This window comes from Odocoileus virginianus, chromosome 20 (genome assembly GCF_023699985.2).
Source record: "Odocoileus virginianus isolate 20LAN1187 ecotype Illinois chromosome 20, Ovbor_1.2, whole genome shotgun sequence".
NCBI classification, from domain to species: Eukaryota; Metazoa; Chordata; class Mammalia; order Artiodactyla; family Cervidae; genus Odocoileus; species Odocoileus virginianus.
Genome location: NC_069693.1, coordinates 11539471 through 11566832, shown reverse-complemented (window position 1 = coordinate 11566832; position 27362 = coordinate 11539471). Strand labels below are relative to the sequence as shown.

The 27362-nt window shown below is 54.2% G+C and overlaps 3 protein-coding genes and 1 pseudogene across 5 annotated transcripts; 2 read left to right on the top strand and 2 right to left on the bottom strand.

The window, feature by feature from the left end:
* Positions 1–21: 21 nt before the first annotated feature.
* Positions 22–7323, top strand: EGLN2 (egl-9 family hypoxia inducible factor 2). Its single transcript, XM_020903856.2, has 5 exons — positions 22–840; positions 5986–6105; positions 6555–6691; positions 6869–6936; positions 7235–7323. Exons 1-5 carry the CDS (start codon positions 22–24, stop codon positions 7288–7290), a joined length of 1200 nt encoding a protein of 399 aa, XP_020759515.1. The 3' UTR covers positions 7291–7323.
* A 178-nt stretch (positions 7324–7501) lies between these two features.
* On the bottom strand, positions 7502–10555 carry LOC110144036 (cytochrome P450 2A6-like). Of its 2 annotated transcripts, XM_070450845.1 has the most exons (4): positions 9652–10555; positions 8790–8927; positions 8276–8375; positions 7502–8153 (listed from the first exon to the last, which is right to left on the bottom strand). In XM_070450845.1, exons 2-4 carry the CDS (start codon positions 8880–8882, stop codon positions 7930–7932), a joined length of 417 nt encoding a protein of 138 aa, XP_070306946.1. In that variant the 5' UTR covers positions 8883–8927; positions 9652–10555; the 3' UTR covers positions 7502–7929. The 2 variants fall into 2 exon arrangements, with proteins under 2 accessions (XP_070306946.1, XP_070306947.1); XM_070450846.1 differs by having other exon boundaries at positions 8790–10555.
* A 5067-nt stretch (positions 10556–15622) lies between these two features.
* LOC110144037 (cytochrome P450 2F3) lies at positions 15623–27288 on the bottom strand. Of its 2 annotated transcripts, XM_020903858.2 has the most exons (10): positions 27152–27286; positions 25681–25872; positions 25427–25589; positions 22805–22954; positions 19827–19987; positions 19399–19575; positions 18875–19016; positions 17929–18116; positions 17259–17400; positions 15623–16107 (listed from the first exon to the last, which is right to left on the bottom strand). In XM_020903858.2, exons 2-10 carry the CDS (start codon positions 25849–25851, stop codon positions 15926–15928), a joined length of 1476 nt encoding a protein of 491 aa, XP_020759517.2. In that variant the 5' UTR covers positions 25852–25872; positions 27152–27286; the 3' UTR covers positions 15623–15925. The 2 variants fall into 2 exon arrangements, with proteins under 2 accessions (XP_020759517.2, XP_070306928.1); XM_070450827.1 differs by lacking the exon at positions 22805–22954 and having other exon boundaries at positions 27152–27288.
* Positions 26805–27362, top strand: part of LOC110143997 (3-oxoacyl-[acyl-carrier-protein] reductase-like) — a 22344-nt pseudogene continuing 21786 nt past the window's right edge.

The following is a 27362-nucleotide window of genomic DNA, read 5'->3' as shown; positions in this document are numbered from 1 at the left end:
GGGGATGAAGACACTGCTGCCATGGACAGCCCGTGCCAGCCCCAGCCCTTGAGTCAGGCTCTCCCTCAGTTGCCGGGTTCGGTGTCAGAGCCCTTGGAGCCTAGCCGGGCCAGGATGGGGGTGGAGAGTTACCTACCCTGTCCCCTGCTGTCCTACCACCGTCCAGGAGCGCCCACTGAGGCCTCGGCAGGGAGCGGGACCCCCAGAGCCACAGCTACTTCCACCACAGCCAGCCCCCTGCGGGAGGGCTTCGGTGGACAGGATGGCGGCGAGCTGCGGCCGCTGCAGAGTGAGGGTGCTGCGGCACTGGTCACCAAGGGGTGCCAGCGGCTGGCAGCCCAGGGCGCCCGGCCTGAGGCCCCCAAGCGGAAGTGGGCAGAGGATGGTGGGGATGCCCCCGCACCCAGCAAGCGGCCCTGGGCCAGGCAGGAGAACCAGGAGGCGGAGGGTGAGGGCTGCAGCAGTGGCAGTGGTGAGGCCAGCGCCGGGCTGAGGGAGGAGGTGCTGCCTGTGGCGCCCGAGCGCCTGGCCCTGGACTACATTGTGCCCTGCATGCGGTACTATGGCATCTGCGTCAAGGACAGCTTTCTGGGGGCAGCCCTGGGTGGTCAAGTGCTGGCGGAGGTAGAGGCCCTGAAGCGGGGCGGGCGCCTGCGAGACGGGCAGCTTGTGAGCCAGCGGGCTATCCCGCCACGCAGCATCCGTGGGGACCAGATTGCTTGGGTGGAAGGCCATGAGCCGGGCTGCCAAAGCATCGGTGCCCTCATGGCCCACGTGGATGCCGTCATCCGCCACTGTGCTGGGAGGCTGGGCAGCTACGTCATCAATGGGCGCACCAAGGTGAGGCTGCAGGGACCTGCTGTGAGGGGTGGGGGGACGGGGACTTGGCACTTGGATGCCTAGTGTTCTGAGCATCAGTGGGTTTGGGGACAGGGTTTTAGGCAGCCCTGGTGCAGGGAGTGTCAGAGCTCACTGTGGACTCTTGTGTCCTGTGGGCCTTAGTTTGTGCACCTGCAAACTGTGGGTTTGGCCCATAGTCACTGGGATTCTTGACTTTGCCGGGGATCCTTTCAAAGAACCTGAAGAGAGGTGCCGCCATTCATAGCCCCACATCTGTGTCTGAGCCCTGGTGGGGTCAACAGCCCCGTGATGTCTGTTCACGGGCCTTAGAGCAAGTAGACGAGGTTTGTGCCTCTGTCTCTGCTCATCTTGTGTTCTTTTTGTCCCCTTATTTTTTCATCCATCCAAGTGTATCTGGTCCATCCTGTCCACTGTGCGTGTCTTGTCTGTCTAGTCTCCCCAAGTAGGAGAACCGGGAGGGGAGGGTGGCAATGGTGAGGCCCATGCCAGGCTGAGGGAAGATGCCCACCACGCCTGTGCTGGGCTGCACTGCACCCTGTATGCCATACTGTGACGTCTGCCTCATGGACGGCTTCCCAGGGGTGGCCGTGTGCTTGCTCAGGTGGGGGTCATGACCACATCTCTCCCATCCTGCCCCAGCCTAGTCCATGTCCTCCATCTTCTCTGTTCTGTCTGTCCCTCACTTCATCCTGGTCTGGCTCTGGTCTGTTTCCTTGATCTGCTTTTGGGTCTCCTCTTGACCCCCTTTTTTTGTTTTAGACTAGTAGTTATTAATCTTTTTCTTTCCCTTAAATCTGCTGAAAACCAAACCCTGTCTTAAGAAAAACGCTCATTTGATTGGAGTTTATGGGCAGTCATCAGGGCCTTCTGGGCCTCCAGCTGCCCATTCAGGAATCTGGGGTCAGGAGCCCTGCACAAGACAATAGTCCATAGGGCCTTTCAGCCTGCCAGCACATTAACTGTCTTTCATGGCGGGGTGTGAGGGCCTGGCCTGGAGTTCACGGTTTGGTGGTGGTTGGACAAGGCCCTGTAGGGAGTGCCCGCTGCACTGCACCAGTGATGCCTGGCTGATGGCACAGGCTGTGTTCTGCCCTGCAGGCATGAGGCTGTGCTCCTGGCGTCCCCTCCCTCCTCCCTCAGATCCCATCTTGGGTTCTGCCTCTGTGCAGCTTTCCTCTCAGGCAGGAACTGGCTCAGGGACCAGGGCTCCCCCCAGGCTGAAGCCATACTGGGCTCCCCCCCTCCAGCTGGAATTTTGCTCTCCCTCCTGTTACCTTGGTTCTGGAGGCAGCCCTTCAGGGGCAGGAGGTCAGTGGGAATCCTCCAGCCACAGGGCGCCCAGCACCTTCTCCCCAGGGTCACCCATCCTCACGGGAGGGAGGTTAGGGGGAGACCACAAAAACTGGATAGCCCAAGCGGGATACTTCTCCGAACCTCAGTTTGCTTATCACAGGATGGGAAAACCAGGTTAACTGCCTGGCTGGTCTGTGGCCATTTTAGGAGGGAAAGGAGAATGTGTGACTGTCCTCTCCTTCAGTGCCTTGGATGTGGTTGGAAACGGCCCTGGAGGGGGTGGGTGGCTGGGGGTTGAGACTTTTTTAGCCCTAGGAGGTAAGAACAAGCCTGGCTGGACTGAGAAGGGAGGGGAGGAGCCAACCCAATCACTGGAGTTCCTCTCTGACCTTCCTCTGCCCCAGTGAGACAGCAGCTTCAGCTTCCTCACCTTCAGAGGGCAACATCTGGGTTCTGCCCCAGGCTCGAGTAAGATGGCGTGGGGTGCTGAGATGCTGGGTGGCCACAGTGGTGGGGGGCTCAGGTCACCAGTGTGGCTGCAGCCAATCAGCCTGAACTGTGTTCCTCTGCCTGCCTTCTCTTCCTGGTTCCTTTGCTCAGTTGACCGGCAGGTGGGAGGGAATTGATTTGCACTGGCTTCAAGGTATACCATAGGGGTCCTGGGGAGGCCCTTTTAAGACCAGTTTGGGGTGGGGCCTGCTGCTGTTGGCTCAGTCCTGGGATTCAGACTTGGGATGGGTGGGTACTGTGTGTGTGTGCTTTGCGGGGCTCTTAGCATGTTGATTTTAGCTGCCCCTTAAGCTAGCTGCCCTTTCCCGGAGATGGAAGTGTAAAGAACACGTTTCCATGTTACTCTGCTTGTTGTCCCTTTCCCTTGTGGGCTTGGAAAGTAGATGCTTCTCAGGCCAGAGGATGCTTACCTCACCCCCAACTCCCAGGTGAGTATCTGTGGGGGGAAGGGTGGGGCCTTAAAGGGCCTGCTTCTGTGTCTAGCCTGACACAGGAGCCCTGCTTCATGAAAGACTACAATGTGTGTCCCTGCCTGCACGGTGGGAGGTCCTGTGAGGGTGCATGGGCAGGACACATGGAGACCCCGAGACCCAGAAGAGTACTTTCAGTCAGCAGCGCCCTTCTTGGCCCTAGGGAGCCCGGCCTGGCCCTGGGGGGCAGTGCTGGGTAAACAAGTGCCTGTGCTGATTTCACTTTGAGGGGGACGGCAGGGGAAGTCAGCCCAGGTGCTCCTGGTCCTGAGACTTGACTAACAAGGGGGACCAGTGAAAGACTGTTCCCGGCAGATGCAGAGGCCTGGGGGGTGAGCTCAGCCTGGTCAGGGAAGAGTCAGGAGGACTGTGAGGCCGGAGGTAGTTTAGGAGGCTGGTGGCCTTGGAGGCTGTGGTCAGGAATTTGTGTTCGCTGGGGATGCACTGAGGAACTTAAAGGGGTTTGAGCTGTGGTGAGGGGGAGTAAAGGGTCTCTGGCAGCTGTGTGGGGATGGTATGTGGGGGAAGAGGTTTCAGCCCTGGACCCCTTTGCCCACCCCATCCTCAAACAAAATGGGCAAACTCTCGGCTCGTATTCTCACTGGGGAGGAGGGCTTGCCTGTCCCTAATCAGTGACTCACTGGTTCCAGGCCACCCCCCAATTCTGGCCACAGCCAGGGATCCTTTGATTGTAGTGAGGTAGTTGCTCAGAGCACTGACCCGTCTGCAGGGAGTGAGCAGTGCAAAGAAAGTTCTTTGGAACCTGGGGCTGTGGGGGCCAGGACCTTGCCCTCATGTTGCCAGAGAGAAAGGTGCCCCACTGGGTGGCCATGGTGGTGGCCGTTGTCCTGGCTTCTTGCCCGGGGCAGGTGCTGTGGTGGGCCAGGTGCACAAGTTTACACAGAGCAGCTTACTCTCTGCTGGGGTGAGCCCCGGGGAATAATAAGCTGGGAGGAGGCCGAGGGCTTGAGTCAGCCTGGCCTGCCATGGAGTGCCTGGTAAGCCTCCTGGTTTTGGCAGCAGATGCCGATCTTTTTGATTGGGAATGTTTACCCCAGGGCTGTGGCAGATGGCCGTGGCCCCCAGGTGTAGCTGAGCATTATAGGGAGCAGGGGCCAGCGGAGTCTGTCCTGGCATCAGTGTGGGTCGAGGGGTCGACATAGAGAGTCCCCAGGTGGGGAGCTTCATGCCAGTGCTCCCTCATTCACCTTGTCCAGCCTTCCCAGTGGCTGTGGGCAGAGGACAGGACAGGGACCTTTAGACTTGCAGCCTGTGCTTTTAACTCTGTCATGTGTCAGGCATCATGCTGGGCGCTTCCCCAGACATTTGTCTTGTTTAGCAAGCTGTGAAGTAGTCGTTAAGCTCCATTTCAGGGATGAGGAACCTGAAACAGAGTTCAGTCCCCTGCCCAGCATCGCAGTTCTTGAGGCCGCAGTGAGACTTGAACCCAGGGGTTAGCTCTGTGGGAAAAGTGAAAGTGAAGTTGCTCAGTTGTGTCCAACTCTTTGCGACCCCATGGACTGTAGCCTACCAGGATCCTCAGTCCATGGGATTTTCCAGGCAAGAATACTGGAGTGAATTGTCATTTCCTTCTCCAGGGGATCTTCCTGACCCAGGGATCGAACCCAGGTCTCCCACATTGTAGGCAGACGCTTTATCGTCTGCTACCAGGGAAGCCTGCTGGGCCTATCCCCTCACACCAAACCTGTCATCTTGTGGATACCTCATGAGAAACAGGCCCGGAGTGGCCAGGCCCAGAGTTCGGCATGGCTAGGGTTGGCTTGGGCAGTAGCAGCAGTCAAGGAGAGAAGGGGAAAACCCTGTGGCTAGACCTCTACCTATGGAAGCCATGGCCCGGAATGAGGCCTAACTCTTAGGTCTGTGGGGATCAGGAGCCTACAGAGTCATATTCTCGGAGGGGTTCATGCTACTGCTGTAAACAGGAGGTGTTTGTTATCCCCGTTTTATCAGGTGAGGCATTTGAGGTCCGTTCAGGTGATGAGACCATCCAAGGCTACTTGACAGGTTATCCTTGGAGCTGTGATTAGATCTCAGGTTCTAGTCACGTTACACGTTTTGGTACTGTTCACATGTGTAGGAGACTGTATCTATCAGATAGTCTCTGTCGTTATAATCAGTGCGTCTCAATAATGGTGCAAATTAGAGTTACCTGGGAACCGTTAAAAATTCCAGGCTGCACCTGAGGCCAAGTACCTCAGAACCTCTGAGGTGGGCCTGGGCATCAGTGTCCCAGGTTATTCCAACTCCACAGCTCTGGGAGAGAACTCCTTGTGTGGGGCTTTAAGTCCGCATCCCTGTACAGAAAACGTTTAAATAACATTTAAATTGACTTTATTTTACTGAAAGGTTTGAGATTGGGATTGGGTTGTCTTAGAAAACCAAACTCTCAGTCACTGAGCTGCTTCTTGGTTCCACATTCTGGGCATGTGTGTGTTGTTCAGTTGCCAAGTTGTGTCCGACCCTTTGTGACCCCACGGACTGCAGCATGCCAGGCTTCTGTCCTTCACTATCTCGAGTTTGCTCAAATTCATGTCCATCAAGTCAGTAGTGTTATCTAACCATCTCAAACTCTGTGCCCTCTTCTCCTTTTGCCTTCAGTCTTTGTGTGCCTCATGTGTGTGTGGGAAGTGGGCTCTTGGGGCCAGGAGCAGAGGTTTCTTGTGGATAGAGGCTTGGCTAAAAAGGAGCGTCTGGGAGTTGGAACACTTGGAGCCCCCAGGACCCTTGAGGAGAGGTGAGGGGCTGAAAGGGGTGAGAAAGAGGAGGTAATGGCTGGCTTGCTCAAAAGTCCCTGCCTATCAGTAAACCCTATCTCCATCATCTCTGCCAGGCCATGGTGGCATGTTACCCAGGAAACGGGCTGGGGTACGTGAGACACGTTGACAATCCCCATGGCGACGGGCGCTGCATCACTTGTATCTATTACCTGAATCAGAACTGGGATGTCAAGGTAGGATGGTGGGGTGGGATGGCATTCATCCACAGCCTTTTCCTCTCCCCCGCTCAGCTGCTTGTATGGTCCAGGTCCTCTTCGCAGCCCACTGGGGGGCGGTGTAACGTTTTAGGGCCCTTCCTGGAAACGGCACCGCCGCCTCCTCTCCAGCTGACTCGGGGGTGGGGGCTCCTGGTGTTGGGTAATGGTGCGGTCTGCCCAGCCCCCAGCCTAAGGAGCACTTCCCCCGCCCCGTTTCCTGTCGTCTTCTGTAGCTTCCTGCCCATTTCCATGGTGATGCAGACTCCGGGTTGTCATTCATTTTCAGAGTCTTGAGTGGTGGGAGGGAGTGATGTATGCGGTTACTATGCCCCCTGGTGGGCCCTTGTGGGTTGGCTGTGCAAGGCGAGGCGGGGCTCCAGGCAGTGCTGGCCAGCCTCCTGCCTCATCCTCTGGCCCGCCCTTAGGTGCATGGCGGCCTGCTGCAGATATTTCCTGAGGGCCGGCCCGTGGTAGCCAATATTGAGCCCCTCTTCGACCGGCTGCTCATTTTCTGGTCTGATCGGCGGAACCCCCATGAGGTGAAACCAGCCTATGCCACCAGGTACGACCTGTATTTCTGGGGATGTGCCCAGCTACTCTGCCTGCGCCAGCAGTCTTATCAGACCCCTGGAGTGACTAGGAAGTGACTGGGATGCCAAGAGGGGGGTCCCTGGGGGGATGGAGACGGTGGAATTAAGAGTGATCTCTAATGGCCCTCTGGGGCTGCTCTGGTCCCCAGGTACGCCATCACTGTCTGGTATTTTGATGCCAAGGAGCGAGCAGCAGCCAAAGACAAGTATCAGCTAGGTACCTGCTTCCCAAATGGTGATCCCGCCTCTCAAGTCCTTCCTGTTCCATGTACTTCCTTAGGCCTCAAGCTGTCTCATCAATCTCTGATGAATCTCATCATCTCTTGATGAATCTCAAGTTACTGAACCTTACAGCTCATTTTTCCCCATCTTCGCCTACCTTCCCTAGACAGTTGACTCACCTGGTGTCCCCAGCATGAGCCCCATCTCTTGTGACGCTCTCCCAAGCTTCCCGGTTTTCCTTGGCCTCTGTTCCTCCCCTGATGACTCAGTCCGCTGTCCCTCTTCCTCCACAGCGTCAGGACAGAAAGGTGTCCAGGTGCCCGTGTCACAGCCGGCTACGCCCACCTAGTGGCCAGTCCCAGAGCTGCATGGACAGACAGCTTGCCCTGGCTTCTGGAGAGCCCTGGGCCCCGGTGCTGCCAGTCTTGGTGCCTGCTCCTTCCCCGCCACCACCACTGCTTCTGACTTTGCCTCCGTCCTGCCTGGTGTGGAGGGCTCCGTCCACTGCTGAGGACCAAGGAGGAGGAGAGGCCTCTACTGCCCTGGGATGGGGACGGGGGTTGTGACCTGGACAGGAGCCAGTGTTGGGGGCTGCCGTTACTGGAGCTGGGGGCCTGTGTCCTGCCCTGCCTGGTCATGGCCCTCTCAGGTTTGGAGAGCTGGAAGGAGGCATCGCCACCTCCCGCCAGGACGCAGGATCTGGGGTTGGGGTGAGTCATGGCCTCTTGCTGGCAAAGGTTTGTGGGGGACTATCCCCAAGCCCCCCACTCCTCCAGCCTGGAATGTGAAGTGACTCCCCAACCCCTGTCTCCATGGCACCTTTTGGACTCGGCTGCCACTGCTTGGGCAGGATAAAAGGTGCTGGGAGGAGCATGGGTGTGCAAGTCCTGTCAGCCAAGAAATAAAAGTTTACCTCAGAGCTGCACACATCTGACTCTCTTGTTACCTCTTTTTGATAAGAAGAGTCCTCCATCTGCAGTTCAGGCCTTCATGGACCGAAAAGGGTAAGGAGGTCTGAGAGCCAGTGAGCTGAGCTGAATCTGACTTTAGCAGGCCACGAGGTGGAGCTGTAAGGCTGGGGGCACTTTGCCCAGGCTAGGGCACTGCGGGGCGAGGTCTGTGTCGGAGTGGCTCCCCGCAGGGAGCAGGCAGAACCGCAGTAGAATGGAGGTGAGGTTGGGGCCAGGCCTGCACCCAGGCACGTCTGCTTTCCTGGGTAAACGGGTGCGGAGTGAGAAACCGATGCATGCCAGAGCACGTCCTGACTGGTCCCCTCCCTGCCCAGCCCAGACCTAGGGCAAAGGGCATGAAGGCGTTGTTGATTTGGAACTCACCCTGGTCATTCAGGAAGTTGGTGGGGTTGAAGCATTCTGGGTCCTTGAATTGGGTGGGGTCCCGGTGTGCAGACACAAGCAGAGGAATCACAAAGGTGTCCTGGGGAGATGTGCCAAGGTTACTCAAAAAAAAGACCCCGGTTAGAAGCCAACGCAAGGAATCCTTTGTCCATCAGCGGTGAACGCTCAGACCAGCTGATAGGCCCTCCCCGGCCCTGTGCAGAATCCCCAGACTCAATGGGCACCTTGGGCAGGAAGTAGCCACACAGGTGAGAGCACGCGGGAGCCCAAAGGCCACCATGCTGATGAAGTGCTGGATCTCGTGCAGCACAGCGTTGGTGTAGGGCAGGCGCTCTCAGTCCAGGGTTGAGGCGCGCTTTCAGCCAACGACATTATCCAGCTCAGCCTGCACTTTGGCTGGGGCCACCAGAGGTGTAAACTATGCATACCTAAGCCTCCAGCTGACCCCAAACCCCAGCCCCCTCATCCCTAGCTCTCCAGCTTGCAGACCTACCATCTCTGGATATTTGAGCAGAATGAGGAGTCCATAGCGCAGGGCGGTGCTTGTGGTCTCTGTACCACCAAAGAAGAGACTATGTGTCGTCATCACCAACGTCTCTGCCTCGAAATGGCTCTCCAGGTTCTTCTGTTCCTATGGGTACAGAAGACAGGTGCTGCTGTGTGCCAGGTGCCTGCTGGTGGGCAGCAGGGCCCTGTACCTTATCTATTTGATCTAGGAAGCTATCGATGAAATCGCGGGGCTTCCCGGGCTGCCGCGTCTGCTGGTGCAGCTGGATTTGCTGAGGGATGGAAACCCGAAGCTCTGCGAAGTTTTGAAGATTCAGTGGTGTGGGCCTGGGAGTCAGTCCAGGAGGGAGGGGAAAATGTTGTACATCTGGGGGGACAGGAAATCAATAGGACCTTGAACAAGACCATTAATTCCCTGTGGACCAGGACTTCGCTGTTGTAAGTTGCGAAACTTCCAACCTTCTAAGACTGCCCCATTCTAATGATCCATGCACTTGGGTTTGGCATAGACTGGGCACATGACCCTCTCACCTCGCCCCACCTAGAGCTCATGATGTGAAAGTTTTCATTGAAAAGGTCCAGGAGCCTCAGGAACTCCATGTCCTCATTGCCATAGCGGTTCCCAAAGACCATGGAGCAGATAACATTAGATACAGCATTATCCAGTAACCACCGGGGTTCGAACGGGGCTCCTAGAGGTGGGAACATGACGAGGTCATACGCTGGGTGGTTCAGATCCCACCCAGCTCTTGGGTTACTGACTTCGTTCCACCCAAACGCCTTCGCTCGGCCTTTTCTAGACCAGAGTCCACGCCCACAAATGGTCCCTCTCTTTTTCCAGGCCGTACCTCCAGTGGCTTGAAATTTCACCAAGCAGACAAGCCGCCTCTTCCAGGACACGCTCTTCGATGGTCCGCATACCCAAGCCGAACTCTTTAAGTGCTCCAAGTGCAAAATTGCGCAGCATCGGCCAGCGCGGCCCATTAGAAAACGCTATGCCTTGGGGGAGGTGTTGGGGGTGGGGATTGTTGGGAAGAGGTGAGAGGTGGTAAGTTGGCCACGCCCCATCCCAGAAGCCTCCCGCGAGGGAGCCGACTTTCTCGCAACTCTTCGCTCAGCTTTTCCAGATCTTTTGGACGCCACCCCAGCCTTCTCGGCCCTATCCACACATTGACCCCGCCTCTGCTCGTTCTGACCCCTGACCAGTGCTTGCTCTGTTTGGCTTTGACTCTTAGGCTCTTCTAGGGGCTGCCCAAGGAACCAGCTCCCCTACTCCCATTCGACCCCTACAGTGTAGCTCCGCCCCAACCTCTCCTCATTACCCTTGACTCTAAGAGGCCCCGCCCCATTTCTCAGATCCGGGTTTTTTTCGCCAACTGGATATTCCGGGTCCGCACTTCCGCCGCCCCCCGGGCCTCACTGTTTCCGCGTGTGAAGCGTTCGAAGACTGCCGTGGCCCCGCGGCCGGAGAAGGCATCTGCTTGCAGCACCAGTGCGTCCCGCAGCGTTGCGTAGACGCACAGCACCACTGCAGGCCCAGCCACACCGCAAACACCAGACCCCAGCGGCCAGAGAGCTACACGGAGCCGGTGGTCAGCGGGCCCCAGTCTGGGCTCCTGACCCCTCCGCCGCCGAGACCCCAGAGCCCGACCCCCAGCTCCCTTCTCCTTCGGATTCAGGAGCCCAGCCCCTCCGCCTTCCCTCAAAATCTAGAAGTTCAGGTCCCCAACCCCCTGCCCCCTCAGAACTAGGTGTCTGGGCCCTCAGTACCCGCCCCCCTCCCCCCACCGCCTTGAGCCAGAACAGACCTCTCTGCTCCCCTTCCCCTGGGACCAGACAGCGGCCGGCCGTAGGCGCCCCCCCCCCCCCTCCCCAGGACCCGGGAATGGGGGTTGGCTGTGGCAGCGAGACTCCGCCCTGAACCAGGAGCTCAGGCCCACTTCCCATTTTCCCTCCAGATCCAACTTCCCACCCCGTCTCCTTCCCCAGGAAGCAGGACTCTAGGCCCCTCAACCTCTCTCAGGACTCTCTGGGTCTAAGCCCTCAGCTCTGTCTTCATTCAGGGAGCTAAGAATTCCAGCCCTCAGCCCCACTTCCAGAAATCCAGAATTCTGACACCCCGCCCCCCGGCGCCACTCGGGGCTACCTCCATGAGGGCACGGTCCAGGCGTCCAGACTTAACTGCAGCAAGTTCCCCAGCAGCGGGGGTGGAGTGGTCCGGGGAGGTAGGGCTCTGAGTGCTGCGTGCACCCCAGCCCCGCCTGACTAGTGCCAGTAGCAGGACCAGCAATGACAGCGCTATAATGCCAGAGATCATGCCCTGATCCTGAATGCCCGCAGCTCCTCATTTCTTCTATTTTATTCCCCTGGGGTCTTGGGTGGAGCAAGGGTGGAGACTGAATGTGGGAGGAGTGGGCACCTGCCAACCTCTCTTTCTGTAATTTGTCAACCCAAAGTCTGCGCTCAGTTCTTTTCCCTGTCATTGGTGTGCTTGGATTCTCCTGGCCTTTCGTGTGTGTGTGTGTGTGTGTGTGTGTGTGTGTGCGCGCATGCGCGACGCACGTGAGCACCTGCCTCAGGCTGTCTTATTTGGTAGTCTTAACGCACTAGCATTTTCATGTCAGTGCACCAAATCAACAGGTACACCCTCCATAGCATCTTTGGGTCCATCTTACTTGTCCTGTAGTTGTGCATTCCTAAGTCCCCTGGACACCTCTGGGCCCATGAATGCTGGACCTTATGCTTTTTTAAAAAATTAATTGGCTGCACTGGGTTTTTGTCGCTACGAGTGGACTTTCTTTAGCTGTGGCAAGCAGAGGCTACTCTCTAGTTGCGGTGTGCCGGCTTCTCATTGCAGTGGCTTCTCTTGGTGCAGAGCACAGGCCCTCGGGTGCCCAGGCTCTAGTAGTTGCAGCTCAAAGGCTTAGTTGCCCCGAGGCATGTGGGATCTTCCTGCACTGGGGATCGAACCTGTGTCCTCTGCACTGGTAGTCAGATTCTTAATCACTGGACTACCAGGGAAGCCTGTACCTTGTACTTCTGATTCCTGAATACACCCTGATTCCTAAATGCACTTCATAAAACACTGCTAGTGATGTGTGCATTAGCCTGGCACTCCTGTGCTCCATGCCTGCGTTACCTAGGGACTCACACCCGAGCCCTTGTCGATTCCACACCCATTGCTCTTGGAGCCTTGTATGCTGTACTTGTCTCCCAGATGCTCACTAGGAGTCCCCTAGTGCCATTCAGCCTGGTACTTCCGTGCCTATCCTATGACTCCTGGGTACCTTCCCACAGTTGACCCCCCTGAATCTCCATACTTAGGCCCTGTCCTGAACTCCTCCATCTCTGTTCCCAATGTCCTGGCTCCCAGATGCCCCAAATGTCCTACACCCTTGCTGCTACACCCTGGTCTCCAGTTCCCCAGGCCCCTCAGTGGGCATCTCCACCTGAGGCCAGGCCATGATGGCAGATAAACGTGCCCTCCCTCCGGCTGGCCCTGGGAGTGTGGGCTGTGCTGGGGTGGGGTGGGGCCGACCCAGGCCTGGATGGGCCAGGGGTGGGGGATGTGGCTGTGTCTGTACTTGGAGCAGACTGCTCAAGAATGCAGCCCACCCTCCCGCCCACCCTGCCCTGCTGGACCCAGGCTTCCGCCAGGTGCCTGGCACAGGGCCCAGGCCCAGGGTGATGATGGGGGGGACTGTGCAGAGTCCAGGACTGGGCTTGCCTTTGGAAGTGTCTCTCACTCTCAGTCCCTCTGTTTCTCTATTCGTCTCTTTCTCTCTCTTCCCATTTCTCTCTGTTTTACTTTCAGGTTCTGCCTCTGTTTGTGTCTGAAAACAAATTTTCTCTCTGGCGTGTTCTTTTCAATGTCCGTCTTTTTCTCTCCCTGAGCCTCTTTCAGTTTATCTTTACCTTAATCTCCCTCTGTCTCTGCTTCCCCATCTCCCTGTCTGTTTGTGTAGCGTGTCTCCCTACCTGTCAGCCTTTCTCTGTCTGGTGAATGGCAGAGGTTTGGGGCAGGGCTCTGTTTAGAGGCACTGACCCTTCAGATAGCAGGGTTGCAGCAAGTGTGCCCTCCCGGACTTCACCCTCCAACTTCCCTCCCAGATGCTCAGATGGATCCTCTTTCTCAGCTATTTTTAAGAAGTTTTTACTGGATTTGTTACACTATTGCTTCTGGGTGGTTTTTTTTTTTAACTTAATTTTTTTTTTTTTTGGCTGTGTTGGGTCTTCAGGTTTTCTCTCGTTATGGCAGACAGAGGCTACTGTATAGTTGCCGTGGTTTCTCTTGTTGTCGTGTGCGGAATCTAGAGCACAGGCTCAGTAGTTGTGATGCATGGGCTTAGTCACTCTGCAGCATGTGGGATCTTCGCAGACCAGGGATCAAACCCATGTCCCTGGTGCTGGCGGGTGGATTCTTAACTGCTGGTCCACCAGGGAAGTCCACTTCTGTTTCATGTTTTGGTTTTTTGGCCACAAGATATGTGGGATCTTAGCTCCTCGACCAGGAATCGAACCCACACCCTCTGCCTTGGAAGGTGAAGTCTTAACCACTGGACCTCCAGGAAAGTTCCTTTCAAGCTCTTTTCAAGAGCAAGCGTTGAGTATTGTTCACTTCTGTATCCCCAGCACCTAAAATAGTGCCCAGCACACGGTGGGCACCCAGTAAATGTTCATTGAATGAAGGCATGGCTTTGTTTCATCCCTATTTCTGTGTCTTTTTTTTCTCTGTCTCTCTCTAATTCAGACTCTGTTTCTCTCAGTCTGTTTTTGGCTGAATCCTTGTAAATGTCTCTCTTCCTGCCTTGTCTCTATTTCATCTCTTGAGGTTTCTCTCCAGTTCTCTTTTTGTCCTCTCAGATCGCTGTCTTTCATCAGCTCTGTGCCTCTCTTAATTTCCATCTTGGCTTTAGCATCTCCTTGTCTTCCATCTCTTTGGACATCTCTGTCTCTCCCCTTTTCTCAATTCCTCTCTTGCTCCCAGTCTTTGATTTTCAAGATCTCACTCTATGTATCTTTCTGTCTCTTCCTGTCTGTCTCTTTCTGTCTCTTTTTCTTCACCATGTGTTTCTCTTTGCTGTCTCTCCATCTTTCTTTCTCAGGATCTGTGAATCTCCTTTTCCCCCTCCACCTCTGCATCCCTGCCTGGGCCTTGGGGCAGACTCAGCTTGGTGTGGGAACAGCACAGGGATTAGGGAGCCGCTGCTCCATGTGGGGACCGCCTATAAGCCTCCCTCTAGCTGGCCCCATACTCAGCAAAGCATGTCCCAACTTCTGAATGACCTTGGGGAAACTCCACTCAGGGAAGGGCCTCCCATGTCACCTCTGCCCCTGGCTGGGGGGCCAGCCTCATTCTTTCTGCCTCCAGCTCAGTGAAGCTTGAGATGCTTGCTCTTTGAGAAAAGCTACTGTCAGCAGGATTGTCAGCTTGTCAAATCCAGTCCCAGGTTGGGAGGCCCCATGCCTGGGACTGCTATCCCCACCCCAAAGGGAGGAACTGCAAGACAAAGAGATAATCCAGTGAGAGGGATGAGAAATGAGGGAGAGTTTCAGTCTTCCAGTGCCTCACTTCCCCATTCATTGCCCTTCCTCTCTGTCTTTCCCTGGTCATTGTTTTGTTTCTTTCTTTGTATCTTCTATTCTCTTTACCTCCCCAGGTCTCAGTTCTTGTATCTCTCTACTTTCCTCTGTGTCTCTGACTCATAAGATTTCGAAGAGCAGGGTGGGAGCCAGAAGATCTGCTTTCTACACCCAGCTCTGCTCCTTTCTGACTGTGTGATCTTGGGCAAGTCGCTTCACCTCTCTGAGCAACCTCAGTTTTGCTGTAAAAATATATAATAGCACTTCCCCGGTGGCCCAGTGGTTAAGAATCCACCTGCTAATGCGGAACATGAGTTTGATCCCTAGTCTGAGAAGATCCCACACACCGAGGGGCAACTAAGCCCCCGTGTCGTAACTGCTGAAGTCTGCACACCCCAGAGCCCATGCTCCACAACAAGAGAAGCCACTGCAATGAGGAATCTGTGCACCGCAACTAGACTGGCCCCTCCCCCCGATCACTGCAACTAGAGAAAGCCTGTGTGCAGCAAGGAAGACCCAGTGCGGCCAAAAATAATTAAATAAAAGCCTACCTTATTTAAAACAATGTATAACAAAGTTGCTTTGCGTCATGTGTATGTGTGCTAAATCGCTTCAGTCATGTCCAACTCTTGGCGACCCTATGGACTATAGCCTGCCAGGCTCCTCTGTCCATGGGATTCTCCAGGCAACAGTACTGGAGTGCGTTGCCATGCCTGCCTCCAAAGGATCTTCCCCACTCAGGGATGAAAGCCGCCTCTTATGTCTCCTGTATTAGCAGGCAGGTTCTTTACCACTAGCACCACCTGGCTTTGCCCCATAGGAAGATTTAAATGAGGCATTTGGACCAGTGTATGAATAGGAAGCACTACATAAGTAGTGGTACTTGTGATTTCCCAGTCTCTGTGTCTGTTTATTTCTCCGTATCTCTCACTTTCTCTGCTTACATCTCCATCTTTGTACACCACCCTGCATCTCTGGCAGACCTAGTCCATACCTCTCTGGGCTGCTGTCTTTTTCTTGGCCTTGGTTTCTTTACCTCTATCTTCACTCAGGCCTCCCAGCCTTTACCTCCCAGTCTGTCTCCAGGAAACACTTTCTCCCATTTTTTTTTAAACCTCCCTAAGAGTGAGGGTTGAATGCATCCAAACCAGGTGTCTCCCTTCTCTGCAGCCAGACCTTCCTTCTGTCCATCTTAGAGGACTGTCCTCCCTTTAATTCAGCCAAGGTAGGTTTGAATCTATTCTAAAGATAATTTAATAGAAACTGATACAAAAAGCCTCCTCCACCAAAGGGTGTGCAGTAGAACGAATTCTGTGGATTAAACAGGGCACGTGCTTTCCCTTCCCCATGGCTTTTTCTGCTTCGGGGGCGCAGAAGGTAAAGACAGGAATGTTGGGGAAGGGCATGCAGATGGCGCAAGGTGATGGGAAGCGAGTGTGACAGCGAGAGGGATGGGGCGCAGGGGGACGAGACGATGGATTGAAGCACCTCTCCAGGCAGGCCCCATCGCTCACAGACGAATCAGGAAGGGATGCGGCGTCAGCGCGCGCGCACGCAGAGCTGGTAAGGCCGGGGCACATTGCCGAGACCAGAGCTGAGCGGGGTCAGATCGATGTCCTCGGGCGCCCCCAGCGGCTGCAGCGAGAAGCTCTGCAGGATGGCGGTGAAGTAGAGGAAGAGCTCCATGCGCGCCAGCGCCTCGCCCAGGCACAGCCGGCGTCCTGCAGGAAGAGAGGACGGGGAGGAGCGATGAGACAAAGTGGGGGTGAAGGCCTCCTCCACTTTCAGAGGAAAGCATGAGAATAATGACTGGGGACTCACAGACCCATCCATCTAAAGGTCCGGGACAGACAGTTTAAGTATATCGTGGACCTCCTACAAGTGCAACCTTGCAGGGATTCGAATCCTGACTACCATTACTAGTTCTGTGATCTTGGGCAAGCCAGAGTTTCTGGGTAGGTATCTGAAATGGGGAGGATAATAGTGCTTCATTAGGTTGCTATGAGGGACTTGCCTGGTGGCTCAGACTGTGAAGAATCTGCCTGCAATGCAGGAGACCTGGGTTGGATCCCTGGGTCAGGTAGATCCTTTGGAGAAGGGAATGGCTACCCACCCCAGTATTATTGCCGGGAGAATTCCACGGACAGAGGAGCCTGGAAACCACTGAGCAACTAACGTTTTCACTTTTTTTCAGGTTGTTGTGAAAGGTAAATGGAGGTGAAACAATATAATGCCATGTCAGTTTTAGTATGTGTGTGCCCTCGCTGCTCTAAGCCCTATTATCAATTAATTTTGTCTTTATAACAACTCCCAGAGGTAGGCCTTTTTATGATCGCCATTTTATAGATGTAAAACCCGAAGCACAGAGAAGAGAAGGAGCAAATCCAAGGCCAAGTGGCTAGAATATAACAAAGCTGGGGTCTGGCAGCAAAGTGCATCTCTTAGCCACTGCTCTTACAGTTCTCAGAGGTAGCACTGGTGCACAGTAGGCAGTGTTGTGGGTTACCTATTATTATGCACCCTACTCCCTTTTCGAACACTCAGTTAAGCAGGAAAGATTTTTTTCAGCCGTTTAAAGACCAAAGCCAAGAAAAACCAGAACCACTTCAACTGCACCACCCAGTGGAGAGACTGATAATGACCATGTCCAAGTTAGATGACAATCCTGTCTCCCTGCCTCCCTCCACAAGGCTTTCAGTTGCCGTCAGCCTGTAGGGGAAGGCTTGGGGAGGAGAAAGGATGTCTGCACATCTAAAGCAGAGGATCGGGTGGGATGAAGAAGTAAAAGGGTCTGGAGAGTTGAATTAGGCTCGGGGAATGTAGGTGGAATATTGGGCCAGAAAGACTGATCGTTGCCCCCCACCACTCTCACCAGCTGAGAAAGGCATGAAGGCAGGACTCTTCTTGAAGGACATATTGGCATCCAGAAAACGTTCAGGGTTGAATTCCGTGGGCTTCAGAAATTGGCTGGGGTCGTAGTGGACTGTATGAAGGAGGGTGATGACATCCGTGCCCTGCGTGGATGGGGAGGCAGAATCAGTGGCCGGTTAGAAGGGCTGGGAGGTTCTCAGTAGAGGATTTCCACTCTACAGAGCCTGGGTCTCTATCAGGAGTCCAGGAAATGGGTGTGGGTGTCTAGGGTTCCCAGTGATGGGTGCCGAAAACAATTCTTTTGGGGTCTGAGGTAGGGATGTGGGATACCCTCCTTGTAGAAACAAATCTGGGGTTCCTGGGGAGGGAGTAAGGTCTTCCAGAACAGAGTTTAGGTACAGGAGGTCCCCAGAATGAAGTCTCAGACCTTGGGGATTTCAGAGAGGGGTCCTAGGGGTCACAGGGAAGGGGCCTGGTGTTCAAGACAGGGTCTAGTCCAGTATGGTATAGGATGAAGTCTTGGGAAGGGGCTGAGGTTCTGGATTTAAGGGCCTCAGATGTCTGTTGCTAGGGCCTGGGTCTTCCTTGCTAGAACCCTGGATGCCCGTATCAAGAGTGTGGGATGCCTCTTCCTAAGGTTTTAGGTATGGTTTGTCAGGTGTCCACCTCACCCTGGGTATCGTGAAGCCTCGAAAGTTCGTGTCCCGAGTGACACGGTGCGGCAAGCTCATGGGGATGACGTCTGCGAAGCGCTGCACTTCGTGGATCACCGCGTCTGTGTAAGGCATCGCCGGTCGGTCCTCCACTGTCGGCAGCCGCTCGCGTCCCACTACGCGGTCGATTTCCTCCTGGATGCGGACTGGGGTGGGAGGAGGGGAGAGCGGTTGTTGAGGGTATCACCAGACTCGGCTATACCGAAAAGAGGTGTGTGCGTGCGTGTGGAAGCAATCCAGCCACTGCTTTCCAGTCGAGGTCGGGGTCGGGGGTCGGGGGCGCTGCAAGGGTGCATGTGAAGGTTAGTTGGAGGTTCAGAGGGAGGGATGGGTTCAGAGATGCAGTGAGGGCTAAAGTTTCGTTCCCGCCTGGGCTTCCAGGGGCGAGGTTGTGCGGACGGGGTACAGGGCTGCTTGGAGTCCAGGTCCCACATGGGATTGCCGGCGGGGCTTGGAGGACTAGGGCCGCTGGAGGATGGATGGAGTGAGCGGGATGTGCAGGACAGCTGAGAAATCAGGGGTGGCGCGGGCGGCAAAGACCCAGTAGGTCTCCGCACAGCGTCCAGGCGGCCAGGAAGGTTCAGGGGAAGACCCAAAAGCGGGGTTCGGGAAGGCGGGGTCGCAGGCCGTGCGCTGGGAGGGGAGGGGCTCTTGGGCAGGCCCGGGCTCTGGGCGTCTGTGCGAGTTGTGTGTAGGGTCAGAGATGGGTCCCAAAGCAAGACCTTGCGGACGGGGTCTCCGTCCGGACAGAAGTATGCGGATCGGGGGAGCCACGTGAGTGGGGTCAGCCTCCGGTGGGCTTGCGGGTTTGGCTGTGGGACCCAGGCGTGAGCTGGAGGGTCTCGCTACCAGGCACACTGGGCAGGCACTCAAGGTCTGTGGGCGGGGCTCCCGGCGCTCGCACCTTGCACTTTTGGATACTTCATGAGCAGGAGGAAGGCATGGCGCAGCGTGGTACCCACGGTCTCGGTGCCGCCGAAGAGCAGATTGTGTGTGGTCATCAGCAGAGTATCCATGAAGAAGTGGCTCAGTGGGTCCTGCTTTTCCTGCAGGGGTTAAGGGCCGAGGATGTGAACCAAGGCGGAGGGAGAACTTTGGGCGCCGAGACTCTGCGACCCGCTCCTCGCAGACCTGCACGACTGATACTGGGTGCCAGTTCAGCTCCTCCTCTGTTCAATTTCCTTTCCTTGGAGGGCAGGGAAGGGAAAATCTCAGCCATGCGGCCGATAAAATAAACCTTGAAGGATTTTTAATGAGCCTGTTAATTGGCGGAGGCCCTGAGTGGCCCCAGAAAAGCCAGATGATCCAACTTCACTTCCTGGATGTGGGGAGTTCACACCCAAACGCGCTCATCTCGAGATCCTTGTTGGTTCGAAGCAGAATGGAAGGTCAGATCAGAGATGGGACTTCCAGATAGGGCTTACTTACCTCTGCCATCTTGGTAAGGAAGCAATCAATGAAGTCCCGGGGAGAGTTTGGGTCAAGGGAAGCCTGGTGTTCATGGACGCTGCGGGCGATGAGGTCCTTCATGCGTCCGTAATTCTTAAAAAGGCGTCGGTGTGGCCCGGGCACCCAGTCCAGGAGGTTCGGAAAGATATTGTACATCTAAGGATGGGGGGTTGGGAGGAGCAGGCAGACGAGAAGATAAGGTGAAGGGGTGTGTGTGTGTAGGGTGGGGCGGGGCCTGGGTGCCGGCAGAGCCCCTGCGGAGTGGGCGGGGCCGCATACCTCGGGGGCGGGGGTCAGACGGAGAGGGCGGGGCCAATAGCAGTTGCTTCCCTACCCACTGCTTCCCCGATAGCCCCGAACTGGCTGGACCCCCCAACCCTGTCGCCCGTGGAATTCGGTCTCCTGACCTCTCCCCAGGGGCTGCTCATGATTTGGAAGTTTTCATTGATGAGGTGGATAATGGTGAGCAGACGGTCGTCGTCGTAGTCGAAACGGGAGCCGAAGATCACAGAGCAGATAATGTTGGACACGGAGCGGCTCACCACAAACGTGGGGTCGAAGGGCTTGCCTGAAGGTGAAGGGCGAATGGGTCAAGGGGCACGGCTCCGGAGACACAGTGTGCGACAAACCAGGCTCCAGGCAGCAACCGCACGACATCCAACCCAACCATGTCAGTGTGACTCACAGCACTGAACGCCTGCTCCTGGCCACCTGACGTAGCACAGCAGCCCCCACAAAGCCTCTGGCCACACAACAGACAGCACAGAGCGCACGTTACCCTACAGCACATCGACAGCAATACTAAACAGCTGCACAGGGTATTCTTGGTGATGCAATACACGCATACACACAGTACAACTTTACACCCAGTGCCTGGCAACACTACAGCCTCACTCAGCAATGGCACACAGCAACACAACACCTCACACCCAATGATCTGATGACCCAGCAGGTCACAGAAAGCAGTACCAATACAGCGCATCCCCACACTGGCCATCACACAATAGCACAGCCCGGAAAACTGAATCTGGAGTTAACTAGACATAGTCTGGATTTTGGCTTGGCCTCTTAGTCTACATGTGACCTAGGGGAACCAAATTCCCTTCTCTGAGCCTCAGTTTCCCCATCTATAAAATGGACTTGATGATAGTCTTCTCCTCATGGGGCTCTTATAAATAGTCAGTACATGTTTGGCTGGGAAATGCTTAGCTAAGGGCCGTCATGCCATCATGAACCAAAGAAGGGTGGTATGGTAGGCTGAGTAATGTCCCCCGCCATGCTCCCCCCCCCCCCAAGATGTCCATGTCCAAATTCCAAAAGCCTGTGCATATGTAATTAAGTTAAGGATCTTGGGATGGGAGATTATTCTGGATTATCTAGGTGGGTTTAATGTAATCACATGGGTCCTTATAAGGAAGCAAAGGATCCGAATAGAAAAGGTGATGTGATGGGAATTCCCTGGTGGTCCAGTGGTTGGTTCTTTGTGCTTCTATTGCCAAGGGCTCAGGTTCAATTCCTGGTTGGGAAACTAAGATAAAGCTGCACAGTGTGGCCAACCCCCAACCCCCAAAAAAGTGATGTGGTGATGGAAAGAGGGAGAGAGAGAGGAAGAGACATTGGTGGATGCTATGTTGCTGGCTTTGAAGATGAAGGAAGGGGCTACAAGCTGAAGAATGCGGGCAGCCTCTAGAGGCTAAAAAAGGTGAGGAATTGGATTGTTCTCTAGAACCTCTATAAGTCAACTCTGCTCACCCAGTTTAAACTTTGGATCCCCAGAACTAGAGGAGAATAAAGTTGTATTGTTTTAAGTCACTAAATTTATGGCAGTTTGTTGCAGCAGCAACAGGAGAATAATTCAGGCAGTTATTATTCTTTTACTTACATCACATCATTTAATCCCTGAGCTATTACCTGCCACTTCTCCCCCCAGAGTCAGCAAGATTTGGAGATCAGGGTAGTGGGCCATTTACCTTTCTCTGCCTCAATTTCTTCTCCTGTAAAATGGGGTTTATGATAGTACTTACTTCTGAGGTTTGGGTGATTTCTCTTTTCTAAAGGAGAACTGAACTGAATGGGACTTCCTGGTGGCCCAGTGGCTAAGACTCCATGCTCCCAATGCAGGGGACCCACGTTCAATCCCTGGCTGGGGAACTAGATCCCATATGCTGCAACGAAAAATAAGATCCTGCATGCTGCAACTAAGACCTGGCACAGCCAAATAAATAAAGAAAAAAAGAAAAAAAAAAGGAGAACTGAAATTTTTAAATTTACTTTGGCCATACTGTGCAGCATGCCAGGTCTTAGTTCCTGAATAAGGGGTGGAAACTGCACCCCCTGAAGTGGAGGTGTGGAGGCTGAACCACTGGACAACCAGGGATGTCCCTGGGTGATTTTTCAAGGAGGTGATATACACAGAGTTTTGGAACAGTGCTGGCATATGGTAAGTAAGCATCACTTAAATGTTGATTATTAACTTCTTTTTCATGGTCAACAGCTTTGACCTGGGTTTATATCCCATCTTGGGCACTTCCCAGGCATGTGACTAAACTTTCTAGGCCTCAGCTTTATCTCTTGTAGTAACTCCCTAGGTTTTCTGGGAGGGTGAAACTTGTCAACACATGCAAAGAGTTTACCATAGTACCCGGAATCCTGTAAGCACTGGATAAATGGGTATTAATGTTTGGCATGAGGACTTTGGTATCTAAGACTTAGGTTTAAATCTTGGCTCTTCTACTTTCTAGCTTTATCATTTCAAGCTGGTTGCTCAATCTCTCTGTGCCTCAGTCTTCTCATCTGCAAAATGGATTGTTCTAAGGCTTAAGGGGCTTTTGGCTGAAAATGTGCTTAGCACAGGCCCCCACACATGGTGAGTTTTCAAGAGCAGAAGCAGCAGCATATTGTCCTCCACAGTGACAGGAGCAGCGCTCAAAATACCACACAGAGACAGCACAACAAAGGGATCAGGACATATTCTGCCACTCTGTGCATGCATGCTAAGTTGCTTCAGTTGTGTCCAATTCTGCGACCCTATGGACCGTAGCCTGCCAGGCTCCTCTGTCCATGGGATTCTCCAGGCAAGAATACTGGAGTGGGTGGCCAGGGGATCTTCCCAACCCAGGGATTGAAACCACATCTCTGACATCCTGCATTGGTAGGCAGGTTCTTTACCACTAGCGCCACCTGGGACGCCCACTGTCACCCTACCTCAAGGAAACACAGTGTCACAAACTGATTCACCTCCAGGGGGCGCCTCTCTTATCACTGGTCAAGTGAGAAGCCTCCAGGAGTTCTGAGTTCACACCCATGCTGTGGTATGGGGCTGCCCTGACCACCTAAGTAGGCTGGAGATGAATGAGGGGTATGGGCTGCATGTGGGGAACCAGACCTTGAGTTTTCCGAAGCTCCTCCAACAGGAAGTGGCCTTCTTCCAGGATCCGCTCCTCAATGGTCCTCTTCCCCATGCCAAAGTTGCGCAGAATTTGAACAGAATACTTTCTAAGGGCCTTCCACCGGTCTCCATTGGAGAAGGCAATGCCTGGGTAGAAGGGAAGGGCCAGCTCCACCAATGACCTATTCCCAAGACCGCTGTCATCTGAATCCCCTTTCCCGATGTCTGATAAGAGAAAGTCCCCGAGTTTGGAATCTCCCCACAGCCCTGCCAGTAAGTCCTTCCAGACCCTCTGGGCTGGGTCAGGTACCTCCTTTGAGCTTCCATAGGGCCCTGGGCTTTTCTCCCCACAGTCCTGCTTACCCTGTCTCTGTTTCTGCTATCACAGACCTGACCACTCTGGGCTGTCACTGTCTGACAAGGAACCTGCCCCTTCAGTGAACTGTGATGGCGGGGTGGGGGCCCGTCTTGGCCATCACTGTGCTCCTAGCATTGTCCAGTGCAGGGTTCACCACCCACAAGGTGCTGGTGATTGCTTATCGATTAATGAGTGCACAAATAAGGGAGAGAAGCCAGAAAAATAAACCTTGAGACACTAGGAACTCATCCAGGAGTGAGACAGACCCTGTTCTCTTTTCTCCCTGGACTTGGGGATTCTTTACACAGGCTGGTTATTCTTCCAGAATACTATTCCCTTGCTGTCTGCTCCTGAGTGGTCATTTCTTTCTTTTAGATTGCTATTCGGAGGTCCCTTACTCCAGGAAGCCTTGACTGGTGCTTCCTTCCTGGCTGGCTCAGGTGTTTCCTCTGGGCTCCCACGGCTCTGCGGGCTTCCCTGATCCCAGCCCTGACTGTGCGGTGTCTTTGACTGGGCTAGGAGCTGCAATAGGATATGCGGTCTCACATGTCTTTATTCTGAGTCCTCTAGTCCTCCAGTCCTCAGAGAACTGGATGCTAAAGAGGAAGAAAGTATCATGTTTTGCCTTCATTGTGTGCATCATCTCATCGACCTCTCGTAGCAGCCTTCTCATGATAGTAGACTGAGGGTCGGAGAGGGGAGTGCCCAAAGGTGCAGGCTAGGTGGCAGAACCCTGCTGTTACCCTCTGTACTGAATAATTAGATGCTGGCTATTTTTAGTAACAGATGATGTATATATCCAGATGTTTTCTGTCTAAGAGTAGCGGGGGGCATTTCTCTACCTCCTTGCATCTGCACAGGTAAGGTCATAAGATCAAGCCAGGAGACATGAAGGCAGCAAGTGTACTCAGTATCCAATAGGTGTTCTTTCTTTCTCTCTCTCTTTTTTTTTAAAACTAGAACTTTCCAACTTCAAATCCTGGGGCAGCTGGGACCCATCTAGTGTAAGGGCAAGGGGGAGCCTTAGTGATTCTTTAGGGGGAGACAAATAGTCCAAGATACAGGTCTCCAGGACCCCCTTTTCATTTAGAGCAACTTTCTTCTTTCCCTCCCATCTCCCTCCCCCTCCTTCTTTTCCTCTTTCCTTCCTTTTCTTTTTGTTCTTTCTTTCTCATATATTGGGCCATGCCACACAGCTTCCTTTGAGTAAGAGATTTATGTTACAAGAAATCCACAAGACTAGGTGACTTCCAGACCTACAGAGGACAAGATACTGAGCTAGGAGAGGTTTGGAGTGAGTGATGTGAGTTGCTGGATGGCTGGGGATAAAGTTGGGTGTGAGTTGGGATGGGGATGAAAGTGGGAATGAGGGGAGATAACGGGGTAGATGAGAAGTTGGGTCTGAGATTAGTGTGGGGATGGAACTGGGTAGAATGAGAGTGATTGGTAGACTGGAGTTGAGATTGAGCTTGGGGTGGGTCGATACGTGGTAGGATTGGTTTTGGTGACAGTAGTGGGATATAGCTCAGAAGTGAGACCTAGGGACTGGGAACTTCTGTAGGTGACTGAGATAGAAAATGGGGCTGGGGAGGAAAATGATAATGGGATTGAATTTGACTGAAGGATCAGGATGGGTTAACACTAGATGTTAGTATGGAGATTGGGAGAGGTTTGTAGTGGGAATGGAGGCTGCAGTGAGGTATAGTCAGTGTTGAGAGAGAGATGGAGTTGAGATTGAAATGGGGAACATGGAAGCAGGGTTGGGGGGGACTGGGGCTAGGTGGATAATGCAGACTGGGGCCAGATAATTTGGCCACTTGACTGAGATGGAAATGTGATGATGTGGTCAGGATAGAGAGAGAGGCATTGCCATGAGAGCAGGGTTGGAGGTGGGTAGAGATGGGAATGGGTATAGAAGTACAACTCAAGATGGCTAAGGGAGGGATTTCCCTGGAAGTCCAGTGGTTAAGACTCTGCTTCAAATGCAGGGAGTATGAGTTCCATCCTTGGTCAGGGAACTGAGATCCCACATGCCACATGGCACAGCCAGAGAAAGAAGAAGAAAAAAAAAAGGTGGTGGTGGGATTTCGGGGTGGTGAAGGTGGGACAGACTTCACCCTACTTGGCTCCACTCTGCCTGGCATCATCGGTGAGATCAGAAGCCCTGAGTGTCACCAAAATTGAGAGGACATTCTTCTACCCTTATTCCCTTCCTCGGTGTGGAATGGTTTGGGAGTGGAGGAGGTGGGGAGCAGGCTTACCATTGCCCTTGGTGAAGTTGAAAAAGACAGGGTAGCTGCCGCGGCCACTAAACTCCTCTGCCTGGTCCACCAGCGCCTCCTTCACGGCCTGGTACCCGCTGAGGACCACCACCCGTCTGGGTCCCAGGTATACTGTGTACACTGCGCCGAATTCCTTGCTTAGCTGCGGGTAAGAAGACAGAGGTCACAGTGGGCTCTGGGGCCAGGGACCCCTCTCCCTTATCCCTCCCTTCACCCAAGCCTAGTCCTTTGACCTTGGTGAAGGACGTCAGCATATCTTGGGAGCGAAGCTGCAGCAAGTTTCCCAGGAATGGGAGGGCCCTGGGGCCTGGGGGCAGCCGGCCCTTGCCCTTTGAGCCGGTGGTCAGGAGTAGACAGATGAGAGCCAGGATCAGGAACAAGATGGCTGTGCTTATGCTGTCCATGATGCAGGTAGTTGCAGGCACCTGGGTTGGGAGTTGGGTGCAGGGTGGGGGGTGGGGAGTGGGAGAAGGCAGCGCTGGGGAGGGAGTGGGATCCTTTCACTCCTCATCTCCTCCTGGAACTTGCCTCCCCCAGACCCCAGAAATGGGAGCAGATGGAGAGAAAAAAGGAAGTAGAGAGAGGGAGAGACTGGGAAACGGCCAGGGGATGGGGGAAGAGATGGAAGGAGAGGGGAAGGGAGGGAGAGAGAGAAAAGAGGGCATGAGGGAATCATAATACAGAGAGACAGAAATCAAGACCGATGGAGAGGAACAGAAGAGAGATAGAGACCGAGAGACAGAGACTAAGAGAGGCAGAGTTACATGTGGAGATAATGAGGAGACAAAAAACAGAGTCAGCTCTCTGGATATCTGTGGATGTCTGCCTTCTGTGTATCTATGTATGTATCTATCAGGACTCAGACACAACAACAACAATCTATTATCTATCTGTTGTCTATCTTCAGTCTGTTTTCTATCTATCTATGTCTGTCTATTTAACTATCTGCCTGCCTATCTAACACTTATCATCTATCATCTTTCACATAGTGATATAGAGAGATACAGAGACACAGGGACTGAGACAGACAAATCAAGACAGAGAAATAGCCAGACAGAGAGAAATCACAGAAAGACAGGCAGACAGAGAGAGACTAGAGAAGGGAGATAGAACTAGAGAAGGCACGGAGCTAAAGAAAGAGACGAGAGAGGTGGGGAGACAGAGCTATGCCTTGACTGAGAGACATACAGATGGACACGGACAGATAGGAGGAAGAGGGTGACAAGCAGATGGAGGGAAGGGGCAGAGGCAGACCCAGAGGCCGGTGGAGAAGAGAGTGACAGAGACAGAAGAGAGAGATACACAAAGACAGAGAGACACTCAGACGGACAGACAGACAGACAGACAGGCAGGGAACATGCGACAGAGGCAGGCAGAGACAGAGAGACCAAGACAGATGGAGACAGCGGGAGCGCAGAAGCAGAAACAGGCCGAAAGGTGTCCTGAACCCAGGAGTCACATTTCAGAGAGAGATGCCCCCTGGCTGGGTGAAGTGAGTCACAAAGAGTGCGCGGGACCAAACCCTGGCTCGGAACACTTTGGTAAATTCAAGAACAGGGTCCCAGAGACAGCCCCTGAGAGGTAGACCCAGAGACGCCTCAGACGGGCTGACGAGGCAGACCCTGGCCAGTCTCAGGACAGGGAGATGGAGCCAGTGACCCTCTCTCTTGAGAGTCACCCCCTCTTCTGTGACCAGCCCCCTACCTGCTGAGCTGCTGAGGTGTGTGAGGAGGGACCAGTCAGGCCGGCAGCAGCTGCTCCAGATGTGTGCCCAGGAGCCCAGAACTGAGGGGTGGGGGCTGCTCTTAAATCACCTCCGTCCACCCACTGCTTACCACCCTTTTCCCTTGTTCATCCAGTGACTTTTAATCCCTCCCACTTCCCTGCCTTACTTGCCTGGGCCGGGCCTCACAGC